Genomic DNA, 18,420 nt, shown 5'->3' with positions numbered 1-18,420 from the left:
GCTGCAGGTGATGGTCATTCATCCAGAGCGAGATGTCGGCTAGGCAAGCTGAGATTCGTGCAGAAACAGTCGGATCGTCTGGGCGAAAAAGAAAGGTAGAGTTGTGTATCATCCGCATAGCAGTGAGAGGAAAAGCCATGTTTCCCGATGACAGAGCCTAGGGATGTCATGTATACAGAGAATAGCAACCCACCAAGCACTGAGCCCTGAGGCACACCTGTGTCGAGATGTTGGGACTCAGACACCTCACCTCTCCAAGATACTCTAAAGGACCTACCCGAGAGGTAAGACCTGAACCATTGTAGCACCATTCCGGAGACCCCCATAGTCTTGAGGGTGGACAGGAGGATGATATGGTAAACGGTGTCAAAGGCGGCAGATAGATCCAGTAGGATGAGAACAGATGAGTTAGAGGAAGCTCTTTCCAGTCTCAGGGCTTCAATGACAGAGAGCAGCGCAGTTTCAGTGGAATGACCGCTCTTGAAACCAGACTGGTTGCTGTCTAGGAGGTTGTTCTGGGCGAGAAATGATGAGAGCTGGTTACAAACAACACGTTCTAGAGTTTTCCCAATGAAAACTCTTCTATTTAGAATCGCATTTTCAAATACATTTTGAAATTTCACTATTTATAAAGGAATTCATTAATGCACTTTAAAATGATGTACTTATTTCGTGTTTTATGTTTTTTAAAATACTTTTTTTAATTTAAAGTATTTATTGATGGATTAATATTTAGTTCATGAATTATTTTTACAATCACGCTTTTTATTGCCCATTAAAACAATAAATATCAAATAATAAATGACTTTATCATTTCGCCTATTTATATTTGTATTAATATTACACACAAGACAGTGAACCAAAAACAGTGACTGTAAAGGGCAAGTATTTTTACTCATATAATTCTTACACTATTCTGTAAACACAAAACAGATTTCTTCATAAGACAATGAATGGTATTTATAGGATCAGTGCATCGTTCTGATATAATGTTTTGCGATCTGTCAAGTTGTGTTGATATAAAATATGCCAGACGTAATTTGACTTTAATTTTAATGTGAATTGTTTGTCATTGTACAGAAAGACCAAAAGCTCAAGTGTCTGTACAACCTGGTGATCATGTATTCAGCGGAGAATCTGTCACTCTCACATGTGACATCAATGGGAAAACATCAGTCACTATCTGGCAGTACATCTGGTATAAAGGTTCAGACACACAGCAGAATAAACAACAGAAATACACAATCAGTTCTGTTAGTGAGTCTGATGTAGGTCAATACACCTGTAGAGGAACAGAAATCGGTGGATCACGATCATCACACACCAGTGATGCAGTTACACTGAGAGTATCAGGTGAGTGTGTTCTTCATCATTCACAGTCACAGCAGTAAACAATCTTGGAATAGCATTATAATAAAATAGCATCAGAAACATTACTTGTTGGATTGACATATATTTATAATACAGAAACAATGAATTGAGAGTTTGTATAAAATGTAATATGTGCTGTAAGGGTGGTGTCAGTGGTTCAGTCTGTAGGAAAACTCAAATGACTAAAGAAAGTTTAGATGGTATAAAAAGAAATGGTGACAACCTGAGACTAATTAACCAATCAGAACAACCACTGGACTGGAGAAACACCTTAGATAAAATCATTTGATCTTCAGCATCCCTGTAGTCTTAAGAAGGGAAATGATCCCCGCAAGGAAATGGGGTCGTGAGTGACAGAAGTAAAATCCTGCCCTACAATCTTGTATTTTCATCAACTTAATGACACTTAACTTAATATATCGTCATACAGTAAAACTAAACCAATTTCTCACAACATAGCAAAAGAGTTCAAATAAGTGTTTTCAATTTGATTTAAATGTTCATCTTTATATACTATATATATATTTTGATCAAATATTGTCAATGTTAGAGTACAATATAAAGGCTTTGGCCACAGTGGATCAACCCCTTTAAAAAAATTAAATTCCAAAAAAGGTTATTGTATAGTGTTACAACATCAACTTGAGATTTTGTCCTTTATTCCTCTTGTGCAGAACTCACAATGTACACATTTGGACTTCCGCGTGCGTGCGTAAACTGGAAACAGAAAAAAAGAATCACAATTACTATCTAATATTGTTCAAATCAACAAACGATTTTCTACAAACAATTTAGCATCAGCTTCAGATAGTAAATATGAAATGATATGCTTATAAATCTAAATATAGTAATCCCGATAATGCTAAATTCACATGTTTGCATTAAGCATGATCACATACGTGTAACAATCAACAACAAACATTTCTAAAGCAGTCTCCTTTTCACAAACGCATTTTTAACCTCGTTTAGCAGCTAAATGTAACATATATTGCATGAATATTTAACAAGCTATATAAACAGTAAATGTCTACACAACAGCAAAACACAAGTGTATAACATTATCTGTTTAGGTACTATGGCGTTAATCACAAATAACACAACTAGCACAAATAGCGATCTACATAGCCACATATCAGAAACTATAAATACACTAAAACAACATAAGAACAACTCACCACACTGTGAATATATAGTTTTAAGTTATAGCTTCGAACTGGAATTGTAAACTTCAAAATGAAACATCATGGCTTTCTCTCATAGCGTTTTCTGCCCATCGCTCCTCCTCACATGCAGTCACCAGAGCCCACAGAATCATCGACCTTAAAGGAACAGCACCCAAAACATAGCTTTTATTTCACTATAATAGCTTTATAGAATTTATTTTGAATTAATTCATAAAACAGTGTTTACATAAATGTTTGGAGTGAATTCAACTGTTGGCCAGTTAGAGCAACAAAAAACTTGCATAACCTTTTGATTTAATAATAGCAGATGTGAAACCATCTCTGACCGTTCAGCCACAGTCTGTGTTCACTGGAGACTCAGTTACTCTGACCTGTGAGGTGCATCAGTCCACTGGATGGGATGTTTTCTTCACAACACCCTCAAACCAGGAAAACCAGGAAGCTTCAGGAACTAAAACATTCATCTCTGTGCGAGTCTCTGATGGAGGAGAATATAAGTGCAGAGCCAGAAGAGGAAACCCCTCGTATCTCACACCATATAGTGAACCAAAAAGAGTGACAGTAGAGGGTGAGTGTTTTTACATTATTTGACAGTATTTACATTGAAGATTGTTTGTTTTTGTTTTATTATCTGTCAATCTGTGTTCATATAGAATATCACAGACATAATTTGACTTTAATTTTAATGTGAATTGTTTGTCATTGTACAGAAAGACCAAATGCTCAAGTGTCTGTACAGCCTGGTGAACGTGTATTCAGTGGAGAACCTGTCACTCTCACATGTGACATCAATGGGAAAACTTCAGTCACTATCTGGACATCTGGAATAAAGGTGTTTCAGTCATCCAGCAGAATGAACAACAGAAATACAAAATCAGTTCTGTTAGTGAGTCTGACAGAGGTAAATACACCTGTAGAGGAACAGAAATCGGTGGATCACGATCATCAGACACCAGTGATGCAGTTACACTGAGAGTATCAGGTGAGTGTGTTCTTCATCATTCACAGTCACAGCAGTAAACAATCATGGAATAGCATTATAATAAAATAGCATCAGAAACATTACTTGTTGGATTGACATATATTTATAATACAGAAACAATGAATTGAGAGTTTGTATGGAATGTAATGTGTGCTGTAAGGGTGGTCAGTGCTTCAGGATGTAGGAAAACTCAAATGACTAAAGAAAGTTTAGATGATATAAAAAGAAATGGTGACAACCTGAGACAAATTGACCAATCAGAACAACCACTGGACTGGAGAAACATCTTAGATAAAATCATTTGATCTTCAGCATCCCTGTAGTCTTAAGAAGGCAAATGATCCCTGCAAGGAAATGGGGTTGTGAGTGACAGTAGTAAAATCTTGGGATGGGCATTTAAAGCAAAAATAATATTCGAAGATCGATGAGAACCCCTCCGCCACATGGACGCATTTACAGTATTGCACACACATAAACAGAGAGATAGAGAGAGACCATTTACGCTTTAAATCTGTGACGACACACTGCTTTATTTATTATGGAATAGGCAATCTTACATCAAGCCATACATTAAGATAACATGCTGAAACATTAATATGTTCACAACCAAATGACGGCTCTTATTAACACGTCGATCAGCAACAACCGCTTATAATGCTAAAACATTTCCTTGTAAAATATGAGCATGCACATTTATTCCAACTAAAAAGCAGCAGCGTGATTGATCAATGAAAATATAAAAGCGTAACTTTGTTAGCTATTGTTGTGAGAAAATGTTTTCCTTTACTGTCTCTTGATTGACAGCCTTTAGGTTCAAGGTGCGTCGTTATTGTTATTGGCAGCGCCACCCTTTGGTTACATGAACACGTTACGCGTGAAAACACAGCGATGTTTTTAAGATCGTACAAGCTATTCGAAATTCTATTATTAAAAAACGAATCGAATATTCAAAATTTGTGACTCATACCTAGTAAAATCCTGCCCTACAATCTTGTATTTACATCAACTTAATGACACTTAACTTAATATATCGTCATACAGTAAAACTAAACCAATTTCTCACAACATAGCAGAAGAGTTCAAATAAGTGTTTTCAATTTGATTTAAATGTACATCTTTATATACTATATATATTTTTTGATCAAATATTGTCAATGTTAGAGTACAATATAAAGGCTTTGGCCACAGTGGATCAACCCCTCTGAAAATTCAAAAAAAGTTTATTGTATAGTGTTACACATGAAATGATAACATCAACTTGAGATTTTGATTTTGTCCTTTATTCCTCTTGTGCAGAATTCACAATGTACACATTTGGTCTACGTTGTTGTAGTTTAATTTAGTGTATGTATGTGTGTGTGTGCGTGCGTGTGTGTGTGTGTGTGTGTGTGTGTGTGCGTGTGCGGTCAAACTGGAAATAGAAAAAAAAGAATCACAATTACTATGTAATATTGTTCAAATCAACAAATAATTTTCTACAAACAATATAACATCAGCTTCAGATAGTAAACATGAAATGTTATAAATCTAAATATAGTAATCCCGATAATGCTAAATTCGCATGTTTGCATTAAGCATGATCACATACGTGTAACAATCAACAACAAACATTTCTAAAGCAGTCTCCTTTTCACAAACGCATTTTTAACCTCGTTTAGCAGCTAAATGTAACATATATTGCATGAATATTTAACAAGCTATATAAACAGTAAATGTCTACACAACAGCAAAACACAAGTGTATAACATTATCTGTTTAGGTACTATGGCGTTAATCACAAATAACACAACTAGCACAAATAGCGATCTACATAGCCACATATCAGAAACTATAAATACACTAAAACAACATAAGAACAACTCACCACACTGTGAATATATAGTTTTAAGTTATAGCTTCGAACTGGAATTGTAAACTTCAAAATGAAACATCATGGCTTTCTCTCATAGCGTTTTCTGCCCATCGCTCCTCCTCACATGCAGTCACCAGAGCCCACAGAATCATCGACCTTAAAGGAACAGCACCCAAAACATAGCTTTTATTTCACTATAATAGCTTTATAGAATTTATTTTGAATTAATTCATAAAACAGTGTTTACATAAATGTTTGGAGTGAATTCAACTGTTGGCCAGTTAGAGCAACAAAAAACTTGCATAACCTTTTGATTTAATATTAGCAGATGTGAAACCATCTCTGACCGTTCAGCCACAGTCTGTGTTCACTGGAGACTCAGTTACTCTGACCTGTGAGGTGCATCAGTCCACTGGATGGGATGTTTTCTTCACAACACCCTCACAGCATGAAACTTATGAAGCTTCAGGAACTAAAACAATCATCTCTGTGCGAGTCTCTGATGGAGGAGAATATAAGTGCAGAGCCAGAAGAGGAAACCCCTCGTATCTCACACCATATAGTGAACCAAAAAGAGTGACAGTAGAGGGTGAGTGTTTTTACATTATTTGACAGTATTTACATTGAAGATTGTTTGTTTTTGTTTTATTATCTGTCAATCTGTGTTCATATAGAATATCACAGACATAATTTGACTTTAATTTTAATGTGAATTGTTTGTCATTCTACAGAAAGACCAAAAGCTCAAGTGTCTGTACAGCCTGGTGAACGTGTATTCAGTGGAGAATCTGTCACTCTCACATGTGACATCAATGGGGAAACATCAGTCACTATCTGGCAGTACATCTGGAATAAAGGTGTTTCAGTCATCCAGCAGAATGAACAACAGAAATACAAAATCAGTTCTGTTAGTGAGTCTGACAGAGGTAAATACACCTGTAGAGGAACAGAAATCGGTGGATCACGATCATCAGACACCAGTGATGCAGTTACACTGAGAGTATCAGGTGAGTGTGTTCTTCATCATTCACAGTCACAGCAGTAAACAATCGTGGAATAGCATTATAATAAAATAGCATCAGAAACATTACTTGTTGGATTGACATATATTTATAATACAGAAACAATGAATTGAAAGTTTGTATGGAATGTAATTTGTGCTGTAAGGGTGGTCAGTGCTTCAGGATGTAGGAAAACTCAAATGACTAAAGAAAGTTTAGATGGTATAAAAAGAAATGGTGACAACCTGAGACAAATTGACCAATCAGAACAACCACTGGACTGGAGAAACACCTTAGATAAAATCATTTGATCTTCAGCATCCCTGTAGTCTTAAGAAGGCAAATAATCCCTGCAAGGAAATGGGGTCATGAGTGACAGTAGCAAAATCTTGGGATGGGCATTTAAAGCAAAAATAATATTCGAAGATCGATGAGAACCCCTCCGCCACATGGACGCATTTACAGTATTGCACACACATAAACAGAGAGATATAGAGAGACCATTTACGCTTTAAATCTGTGACGACACACTGCTTTATTTATTATGGAATAGGCAATCTTACATCAAGCCATACATTAAGATAACATGCTGAAACATTAATATGTTCACAACCAAATGACGGCTCTTATTAACACGTCGATCAGCAACAACCGCTTATAATGCTAAAACATTTCCTTGTAAAATATGAGCATGCACATTTATTCCAACTAAAAAGCAGCAGCGTGATTGATCAATGAAAATATAAAAGCGTAACTTTGTTAGCTATTGTTGTGAGAAAATGTTTTCCTTTACTGTCTCTTGATTGACAGCCTTTAGGTTCAAGGTGCGTCGTTATTGTTATTGGCAGCGCCACCCTTTGGTTACATGAACACGTTACGCGTGAAAACACAGCGATGTTTTTAAGATCGTACAAGCTATTCGAAATTCTATTATTAAAAAACGAATCGAATATTCAAAATTTGTGACTCATACCTAGTAAAATCCTGCCCTACAATCTTGTATTTACATCAACTTAATGACACTTAACTTAATATATCGTCATACAGTAAAACTAAACCAATTTCTCACAACATAGCAGAAGAGTTCAAATAAGTGTTTTCAATTTGATTTAAATGTTCATCTTTAAATACTATATATATTTTTTGATCAAATATTGTCAATGTTAGAGTACAATATAAAGGCTTTGGCCACAGTGGATCAACCCCTCTGAAAATTCCAAAAAAGTTTATTGTATAGTGTTACACATGAAATGATAACATCAACTTGAGATTTTGATTTTGTCCTTTATTCCTCTTGTGCAGAACTCACAATGTACACATTTGGTCTACGTTGTTGTAGTTTAATTTAGTGTATGTGTGTGTGTGTGTGTGTGTGTGTGTGTGCGTGTGTGTGTGTGTGTGTGTGCGTGCGTGCGTGTGTGTGCGTGTGCGGTCAAACTGGAAACAGAAAAAAAAGAATCACAATTACTATCTAATATTGTTCAAATCAACAAATAATTTTCTACAAACAATATAACATCAGCTTCAGATAGTAAACATGAAATGATATGCTTATAAATCTAAATATAGTAATCCCGATAATGCTAAATTCGCATGTTTGCATTAAGCATGATCACATACGTGTAACAATCAACAACAAACATTTCTAAAGCAGTCTCCTTTTCACAAACGCATTTTTAACCTCGTTTAGCAGCTAAATGTAACATATATTGCATGAATATTTAACAAGCTATATAAACAGTAAATGTCTACACAACAGCAAAACACAAGTGTATAACATTATCTGTTTAGGTACTATGGCGTTAATCACAAATAACACAACTAGCACAAATAGCGATCTACATAGCCACATATCAGAAACTATAAATACACTAAAACAACATAAGAACAACTCACCACACTGTGAATATATAGTTTTAAGTTATAGCTTCGAACTGGAATTGTAAACTTCAAAATGAAACATCATGTCTTTCTCTCATAGCGTTTTCTGCCCATCGCTCCTCCTCACATGCAGTCACCAGAGCCCACAGAATCATCGACCTTAAAGGAACAGCACCCAAAACATAGCTTTTATTTCACTATAATAGCTTTATAGAATTTATTTTGAATTAATTAATAAAACAGTGTTTACATAAATGTTTGGAGTGAATTCAACTGTTGGCCAGTTAGAGCAACAAAAAACTTGCATAACCTTTTGATTTAATATTAGCAGATGTGAAACCATCTCTGACCGTTCAGCCACAGTCTGTGTTCACTGGAGACTCAGTTACTCTGACCTGTGAGGTGCATCAGTCCACTGGATGGGAGTTTATCTTCACAACACCCTCACAGCATGAAACTTATGAAGCTTCAAGAACTAAAACAATCATCTCTGTGCGAGTCTCTGATGGAGGAGAATATAAGTGCAGAGCCAGAAGAGGAAACCCCTCGTATTTCACACCATATAGTGAACCTAAAAGAGTGACAGTAGAGCGTGAGTGTTTTTACATTATTTAACAGTATTTACATTGTAAATTGTTTATTTCAGTTTTATTATCTGTCAATCTGTTTTCATATAGAATATCGCAGACATAATTTGACTTTAATTTTAATGTGACTTGTTTGTCATTGTATAGAAAGACCAAAAGCTCAAGTGTCTGTACAGCCTGGTGATCGTGTATTTGGAGGAGAATCTGTCACTCTCACATGTTACATCAATGGGAAAACTTCAGTAACTAGCTGGAAGTACATCTGGTCTAAAGATTCACCATCATACATTGCCAGATATCAACAGAAATACACAATCAGTTCTGTTAGAATCTATCACACAGGTCAATACACCTGTAGAGGAACAGAGTCCGATGGATCACGATCATCACACACCAGTGATGCAGTTACACTGACAGTATCAGGTCAGTGTGTTCTTCATTACTATCTTCAAAATATGATATATGAAAAATGATATATGAGCCCGCCAAATCACAGAGATACGGATTCGCACTGGACTAATGTTATCACATGACCTCTGTGTGGTAATACTAATCCGGTGTGAATAGAGCTATAGAGATCACAACCTGTTATCTAATACAGATGGTGTGTTTAGCAATCTGTTAATATAGATTGAATAGTGTTTTATTCATAAAGTGTTCATGAATGTCGTTTATCTCTAAACACTAAACATTCTCTCTCTGGACACATACACAACAGACACACTGAATACTGTACAACATACTATATTAATTTAGCACATTTTGTTCATTAACATATGGAATATGTTTATATTAAAATTTTGCTAAACATTTGACCTTGTACAAAATTCTCAAATCATTGAATTTTAAAGAAACCTTTTATTCATTAATATGAAGTGTCAGCAGATGAACTATGCAAAGTTTGCTTGAACTTTTTTTTCACATAGTCGACAACGGCAGTAATGTATTCATGATTTTTTTTATCTATTATAATATTGTGCAGAGTTTAACAGTTTTTAATGAGCCACTTTATTTCATTATAAACTTTATTATAGACAACTTATTATAAGCAATTATATTTTATGAGGTTAGTTTCTTGAGATTATAATCTTTTTAAGAAAGAAAATATGTTACCAAAACATACACAATACATTCACCAAACATGAAATAACAGACACTTGTGAAAAACACAAATGTGTGATGATGAACATTGTTGAATTTATAATATCTCCACAGCGATATTTGAAAAGAGAAAGGCTTCATTCTATGTAGAAAAATGAAATGTACAGTAGTGTTCTCTATTCATATATTAAAATCATTACGGTCACACTGGGGAGAAGAACATAGAAATAATATAAAGACGCAAATCAAATCAAAGTGCTGCAGTTTCATTTATATTATTATATATCGAATTAATACATTTTGTTGACACTATATCAGCATTAAAGATATCAAGGTTATATTTTGAATGTTTTTAAAGGCTTTTCACAGACAGTGAATATGGGTAGGATTAGTGGTGTGGAAAGGGACTTACTAAATGAAGGCAAAACTACTTGCATATCATATGAACTCCAAAATCATGTATTATGCCAAGCATGTGCGCATTATATGAACCTAAAAACACACAGGCTCACACATGATACAAATTATTACTACTTAGGTAAATAAAAAGAAGACGGTGTAGGTCCACGCTTCTCAAAACTGTACTGTAAGGAGTTTATTCAGAACCAAAACTTGCCCGCATGAAAACCACACAAGTGGTTTAAGCGCGTAGAACATTTCCACGAGCGTAAACACTATGGAAAGCCGTTTGGGTCATATTTCGCCATCAACCAGACGCCTGGTGTTCATAAGACGCCTGGTTTAATGGCGTTTAAGATTTAAAGACACTGCAAAGAACGTTGTACATTTCGCGGTTTGGACTTCCATTGTACGCCGTAAACGACGGTGCTTCCGTGCATCCAAGACGCCGTAAAAAGCAGCGTTTTCTATAATATTAAAATCAGCCCCTCCTTTTCTACACAGTCCAGCCCCTCCAATGAGCAGAAAGACCTGTGTAGTAGAATGTCGATCTGAATAACGTTTCCTATTTTTAACTTTACTGTGAATAATGTTTAGACTTTCATTATGTGATATTTTTCCATTGGGCACGTTTATCCTTGCGTCGTTTATCATTGGGTCGGGGCTGACGCTCAATAATAACCTACCGGTCACCAACTTTCTCCATACACGCTGTTCTGTTGTCAATAAGCACACGATGGTGCTGCCACCGACGTTTACGTTCTCTGTAGCTGTGTAATTTATTATACTGTTGGGATGTTTTAATCTACATAAACGTGTCATAATCTCAAAAAGAAAATATATTTGTTTAAAAAAGTCAGAAACGTCACTGCTGTGTCCTTCTGCGGTCGCTACGCAACAGGAGCAGCAGGTGATTCAATTAGGAAATCTTCCGCGAGGCTAGCCCGTCACATTTCAGTTCAGTTCTTGGACTTTTGAGGCTGCGTGCTTTGAAGACAGCGTCCTCGTTTTTAAGTCTGCGACCTTAGAAGGTTGCAGCCCATATATTGGGACACAGTTTGTGTGTGATGCTGCTTGCCTGCTGCGACTGCTGATCCCGTCCCTAGGGTCCTTTGACTAGATATTAGCTGCCTCAATTGTGCCTGTTTTAGCGGTAACCATAGTGATCATATGCCATCGTCTTTGACTGAGTTGCTGAACTGAAATAAATGGACTGCATAACTACCACACAAGGCAATGAAGAGACAAAAAACAATCACGGTTGACTTTTCCCAGTTCTTTGTTGCATATTCCGTATACGTTCTGCATCATTAGCCGACTTTATGTGAACAATTATTTTATTTCATTTCGAGTTTCATTGTATGAACTGTCTGCATAATTTTTTTAAATTTGATCGTCAAAAGCTTACAGCATTTTATACTCAATGCCTGACATCTGCATGAAAGATGTCAACGCATTATACAAACATGAATGTACATACTATAAAAAATATACCCTTTGTGCACATATGATAAACGAAAAGGAGGATAAACGTGCCCAATGGAAAATATCACATAATGAAAGTCTAAACATTATTCACAGTAAAGTTAAAAATAGGAAACGTTATTCAGATCGACATTCTACTAGAGGGAGTAATACAGGTCTTTCTGCTCATTGGAGAGGCTGGACTGTACAGAAAAGGAGGGGCAGATTTTAATGATATAGAAAACGCCGATTTTACGGCGTCTCTGATGCACGGAAGCACCGTCGTTTACGGCGTACTATGGAAGTCCAAACCGCGAAATGAACCACGTTTGACGAACGAACCGAGTTTTGGGTCTGAAAAAACTCCATACAGTACTGTATTGAGAAGCGTGGACCTACACAGTCTTCTTTTTATTAATCTAATTAGTAATAATGTGCTTATAAAGTAATAATGTGCTTATAAAGTAATAATGTGCATCATGTGTGAGCCTGTGTGTGAGCCTGTGTGTTTTTAAGTGCATATAATGCGCACATTCTTGGCATAATACACGATTTTGGAATTCATATGATATGCAAGTAGTTTTGCCTTCATTTAGTAAGTCCCTTTCCACACCACTAATCCTACCCATTTTGTTTCATACACGTGAAAATATTAATTTCTGCATATGTAGCACATAGCACGACAAATTAAAACAAACTCGTGTAGATACGCTGTAGTGAAAATCAAGTCTGCATATTTGTTTATTTGTTTAACGAAGCAGTTAAAATGTTATTGTAGTGCCAGTGTTTGTCCAACATTAGTTATTGCTTTGTTTAGCATAAATTATGAAACTTTCTCAATAAGTTCTCTGGGAAGTATGAAAAATAGTAGTTATTGATTAGTTAACTACCACATTAATCTGTCTGCTATTACCTAGTTTGTTAATCATTGTTTCTTGTTAATAAACAGTTACTAGATTCTTGATTTTTTAATTACTCATTTGTTCCTGTATAGTTATTCATTAATAATAGATTAGAATTAGTGTTACCCAGCACTCATGAGGATTTCCTTGAATAGCTTTGTTAATCAAATCTAATTTAGTTTAACTTTGTATTCATTGTGTTGTTTATACAGTAAGAGGCTCTATAAAGTAGACAACAACAGATGAGGTTAATTCCTTCCTGCAATTTTTCAATTTAACTATTCATTTAGATTTTTTGTGTTTGTACCAGTTAAATTCCTTTCAGGATGAGCATTTAATTATTTCATTTTTATATAAAACATTTTTGTGTTCAACTAAAGATAGGAAGTCATACATTTAGGATGCCAGTGAATTGGATGAAACAGATCTGAGACTCTTCAGCATCTGAATGTGTTTTATTCTCCTGCAGGATCAAAACCAAAAGCTGAACTCACATCAGATACTGAAGGACCTGTACTGACGGGAAACACAGTGAATCTGACGTGTCTCATGAATCAGTCGACTGGATGGAAGTTTAACTGGTACAAACACACACAGAACACTGAGAAGACGACAACAGATACAAACACCTGCACAATGTCCAATGTTAGAGTTTCAGATGGAGGTCAGTACTGGTGTAGAGCTGGAAGAGGGAATCCAGTCTATTACACAGACTACAGTGATGTTCTGTGGATCAATGTTACAGGTGAGATTTTGAGATGTCATGGACCTCAGTCAGGTAGATATTTAATCTGTTCTGTGGGTTGTACTGTCTTAACTCCATGAATACATTTTCTGTCATTATTTGATGTCCTCTTACACTGTTTCAAACTTTCTGTCATCAATGTAACACAAAAGGAGAAATATTCTGTTAGTTGTTAGAATATTCAACAAAATACATGCAAACACATGCTGTCTTAAAAAATCTAAATCTTAATGTATAGCACATTTCCCTTGACAGGTTATGATCTGGTGTCAGACAGCAGTGGAGGATCTAAAGGAAACTACACTGTGAGTTCTGCTGCTCTGAAGCACACAGGAGTTTATATGTGCGGAGCAGAGAGAGGAGATCCAGTCTATCACACACACAACAGCAGCACACAACCACTGTGGATCACTGGTGACTTCAACACACACAACTAAACAACAACAAGCTCTTATATCATTCATTTCTTCATTCATCTATAAGCTGTGTTTTTCTTCTCAGGTGTTTCTTCTTCAGTGTCTCTGATCATCAGACCCAACAGAACTCAACACTTCTCATCTGAATCTCTCTCTCTGAGCTGTGAGGATCACAGGAACTCTACTGGATGGACAGTGAGAAGATACACAAACACACTGGAAACTTGTTCATCATCATCAGTCAGATCTACAGGAACAGAATCTACATGTACAATCAGATCTCTCATAACATCTGACACTGGAGTGTACTGGTGTGAGTCTGAATCTGGACACAAACTTCATCCTGTTAATATCTCAATACACAGTGAGTTTATAATTCTGTATTTATTATCTTAACACATAATATCACTTATATTACACTACATTACATTTGTTCCTATGTTGTGTAGATGGTGATGTGATTCTGGACAGTCCTGTTCATCCTGTGACTGAAGGAGATTCTCTGACTCTTCACTGTTTATATGGAGATAAAAACCCATCAAACCTCAGAGCTGAATTCTATAAAGATGGATCAGTGGTGCAGAATCAGACTACAGGAGACATGATGATCATCTCTACAGTCTCAAAGTCACATGAGGGTTTCTACTACTGTAAACACCCAGAGAGAGGAGAGTCTCCAAAGAGCTGGATCTCAGTCACAGGTGAGCGAGTCTGTCATGTGATGTGAGATGAGTTTGTTATAGTTCAGATATTCTATATGATAACTTGTGATAAAACTGTTTCAGGATCCTTTCAGGAGATGATTTCTGTCTTCAAGATTCTCAGTTTTCTGTTGGCAGTTTGTCCATATCTGATAGTGACAGTCGTGCTGGTGTTCAAATGCTACAGATTGAGAGATGAAACATCTTGATTCATCAGATCACACGAAAAAGTAACACATAAAAACAACATCTTAATATATAAGAATAACATTGAATGATTAATCTAGTCATTTTACATTCAACATTTGAAATACATTTTTGATGTTTCAGATGTTGCTTCTGGATGTGATGATGTGATATGGGATTAAATATAAATAAATGTAATGATGTGATCTCAGATTAAATCAAAGACCAGAGGAGAAAAACACACCAGTACATTTACTAATACTTACTATTAACAACTCAAAGCTTTATGTGCATCACAGACAGTAAATGTTTTTAATCTCCATTTTCTTTTATTAATAGACTTTGTGTCATTATTACTATTGCATTGATTTAATTGAGTTCATTGTTGTGTTATATGTGTGAACTTTTCTTACTGTGTAATATTCATGACAGTCATAACATTTGTTTTCATCATATATATTTAAGTGTCATGTGATAATGTACATCTGATATCAGTTTCAGTAACAAAACATGGATGGTAAAGAAAACAGGTTTGATTATTATCACCGTCTTGATCTGAGAAGTTTAAGAAACACAACAGCTCATGTGAGTCACAGGGGGCGTAACTACACATAAGAGCTGAACCTCTGGGTCATTTCAGACATCAGTGATACGCTGTAACCTGTCACAGTTATCTCAGTTTAATGATGCACTGCCCTGTTTACTGTAACTGAACCACAATATTCTGGTACAAATGGATGTCAGTCATCTCAAATGGATAATATACTATACATTTACTCCTCTGGTCTTTAACCTAAATACTGAATTGAAATTTAAATGATATCCTAAAATCGCAGTTTTCAACTATACATGTGATCAGGGACAGAAGGCAACATTTAATCAAATGTAAAATTTGCAAGCATAAATGTAGTGTTTTTCTGGTGTTATGAGTCTTTTGTAAATACTTTTATATTGTTGATGTGTTGCAGTAAAAAGTCTTATCAGTAAATGCACCTTTTTATGTGCCATTGAAAGAGAGAGAAAGTGAGAGATGTTTTGCTTCAGATCTGATATGTCATTGGACTTTTATAAGTTTTGGATTCAGGGGTAATATATAATCAAATCATGATGTTAATGTGATTTTAAAAATCCCTGCATTTGTATAAGGTCATCATTACTGTTCTGTGTCCCATTCCCAAAGATCTGTGTGATTCCTAAGATATTCTCACATAACAGGTTGTACCCAAGGTGCATTTGACAAAAAACTTTATTCTTCATTCACAAATTATTTCATTGTCAAGTATTACTGAAGATTATTTGATTTAAATATGAGTGAACTTTGTTGTACTCTAGACTATATGCAAAAGTTATGCATTTCTGTTAAGAAAAATAAGTTTAGGAGGATTTTTGACACAATTTTGATATTTTGTACACAATGTTGTTTTAAATATACTGTATAAAGTAAAATATGTTTTTTGTTAGAAGTTGTTTGTGTTGTGGAAACATTTTTAGTTTTTTGTAGCTCTAGCCTTGAACCATTCTTATAGTCACATTACTTGATCTTATTCTCAACTTTCTTTTTCTTAGATAAGTTAATAAGAAAAAAGGTACACACATTATACTTGGTATGTAGTTTTTCTTTAAAAGTTATAATAGTTGAAGGCTCATAAAAGACAGTGGCCCCTGGGGTCAGTGAATCCTCATGTCTCATGGTGCTGAGCTATAGAAAAGACTGAGCGCTATCTACAGGTGTAATGATGAATCATTGAATAAATCACTAAACCCATGTGAACAAATACTGTATATTTGTTATAAAGACGTTTGTAAAACAACAACGTTTAGATTTTAAACGTTTGAGTCTTTTGATCTTTATTTTTACCCAGATGAAAAAGTATAAGCTACTCTTTTATTAACTGTAGTAAACAGTCGTAAAATTCCTGGATGCAATTAGTTAATGGACTCAAAATAAAATACATTACAATAGAAGAATAAATGAACACAGTGGAGTAATTTATATAAAATACTACAGTATGATGCCATTTACAACAGTTTACTATAGTTAATACTACTACATTCATAGTGAAAATGTCTCTATTAATAACAATGTTCTCTGTGCACAAACCACAACAAAAACCTGCGCAGATCGATCAGTGTATGATCGTGTGTGTGGTATATGTGTGGTGAAGATGTTATAACTCTTTTATACACTAGGTGTCGCTGTGATCCTCTGTGTTGTTTATTGGTTCACTGAGACCTTCATTGTTCTGTATCCTGTAACACATTAAAGATCTCTCACTGTAAGTTAAACTCAATGTGTGCATCCTGAATCACATAGAGGGAGACCTGGTGTGTTTGTAACATGAGGAGAGATGTGACACCACCAGTTCCACCAATCAGGGATAAGATAGGAGTCATGTGATCATTTCAGTGTGTTCCCGCCTCCTCCCAGATCCACATATATAGTTATCAAGGCTGAAAGTACCAATACTTTACAATTTAAGAGAGAAAAACAATATTTTGAGGTAAGAATGTATTTTTTTAAACAAACTATATTTTTTTTAAACTCAAACTATTGCTGACAAAGTAGCTTAATTTATATTAGATTCAATTGCAGCAGGCAAAATGTAATGTATTATTCACATGCTAATTTCAAAACATTATGCTAATATAGCTAGCTAAACAATGACTGACAGGGGTGGGGTGTAACACATCTATTAAAAGTAACAATGTAAGAAAGATCATCTTAGGAAAGAATCAAGGCAAGAAAAATAAAGAGCAGAGAAAGTCTACAGAGAAAATGTTTGAGGATCCAAACTTGAGGATTCAGAGATCTCAGATGATGTAAACTTTGGTGTTGTCTGTATGGAGTCCTTTTCCAACTCATAGCCAAAGGAATTGTGGGTAAACGTGCTCTATTCAGTCTCTGGACCCACAAAGCTGCACTCCAGGATTAATAACATTCATTTGTCATCATTGTGACTCTGATTGAGAAATTACACAAACTTTCACTCACTGATCTACATGTTCTACATGTTTTTGTTAGATCTACACGTTCTTATCACTTATACACTAGTTGTTGTCATTAAATAAAGACATTAGTAGAGACTGTTCATTAAAAATAAAAGCAAGTTTTTCAAGCAGACTTATTTAATCAATATGTACAAACTTGTGAGTTAGACAGAAAGTGAAACAGAGTTATATTCAGACTCAAAGAAAGACATTGTTTTGTGTTCTTCTGTTTGATTGTTTTAATAATTATGTTTGTGAAGAATATTGTATGATGTGGACTATGTTTTTACTTCTTTTGACTAACTGTCAGAACTTACCCCTGTATGTGTACTTACCCTGAGGTAACTTACCCCAGTAGTGGGGTAGATTGTAACAAAGGCACTTCATGAATTTGACATAACCTTATAAGTTGTGTGTTATTCTTGCAGATGTTTCAATAGGTGTCTTTTGTAGTAAACAGATGTGGGTACTTTGTGTAATGTGAAAGTGACCTATTTGTCAGATATGGTGACCCGTGACCGAAATGCGTCCTCTGCATTTAACCCATCCAGTGAGTAGTGAACACACACACTTCAAGTCGTGAACACACACACCTGGAGGATTAGTTGACTTGCTCAAGGACACGTCAGTCACTACCTGCTGGCCCTGAGAACTGAACCG

The 18,420-nt window shown here is 35.4% G+C and overlaps 1 protein-coding gene across 1 annotated transcript; it reads left to right on the top strand.

The window, feature by feature from the left end:
* Positions 1 to 1,061: 1,061 nt before the first annotated feature.
* LOC130425794 (obscurin-like) lies at positions 1,062 to 16,154 on the top strand (the record flags this gene model as incomplete). The annotated part of the gene is made up of 12 exons (XM_056752174.1): positions 1,062 to 1,353; positions 2,863 to 3,143; positions 3,348 to 3,537; positions 5,718 to 5,978; positions 6,121 to 6,396; positions 8,600 to 8,863; positions 9,006 to 9,281; positions 13,194 to 13,469; positions 13,725 to 13,883; positions 13,971 to 14,249; positions 14,335 to 14,586; positions 14,671 to 16,154. Coding segments are annotated over 12 exons (2,931 nt in total), but the record flags the coding sequence as incomplete, so codon positions are not given.
* Positions 16,155 to 18,420: the final 2,266 nt, after the last annotated feature.

The sequence above is a fragment of the Triplophysa dalaica genome, chromosome 7 (genome assembly GCF_015846415.1).
Source record: "Triplophysa dalaica isolate WHDGS20190420 chromosome 7, ASM1584641v1, whole genome shotgun sequence".
Classification (NCBI taxonomy): domain Eukaryota; kingdom Metazoa; phylum Chordata; class Actinopteri; order Cypriniformes; family Nemacheilidae; genus Triplophysa; species Triplophysa dalaica.
Note: the sequence above shows the minus strand (reverse complement) of the source record. Positions and strands in the feature narration are given on the sequence as shown.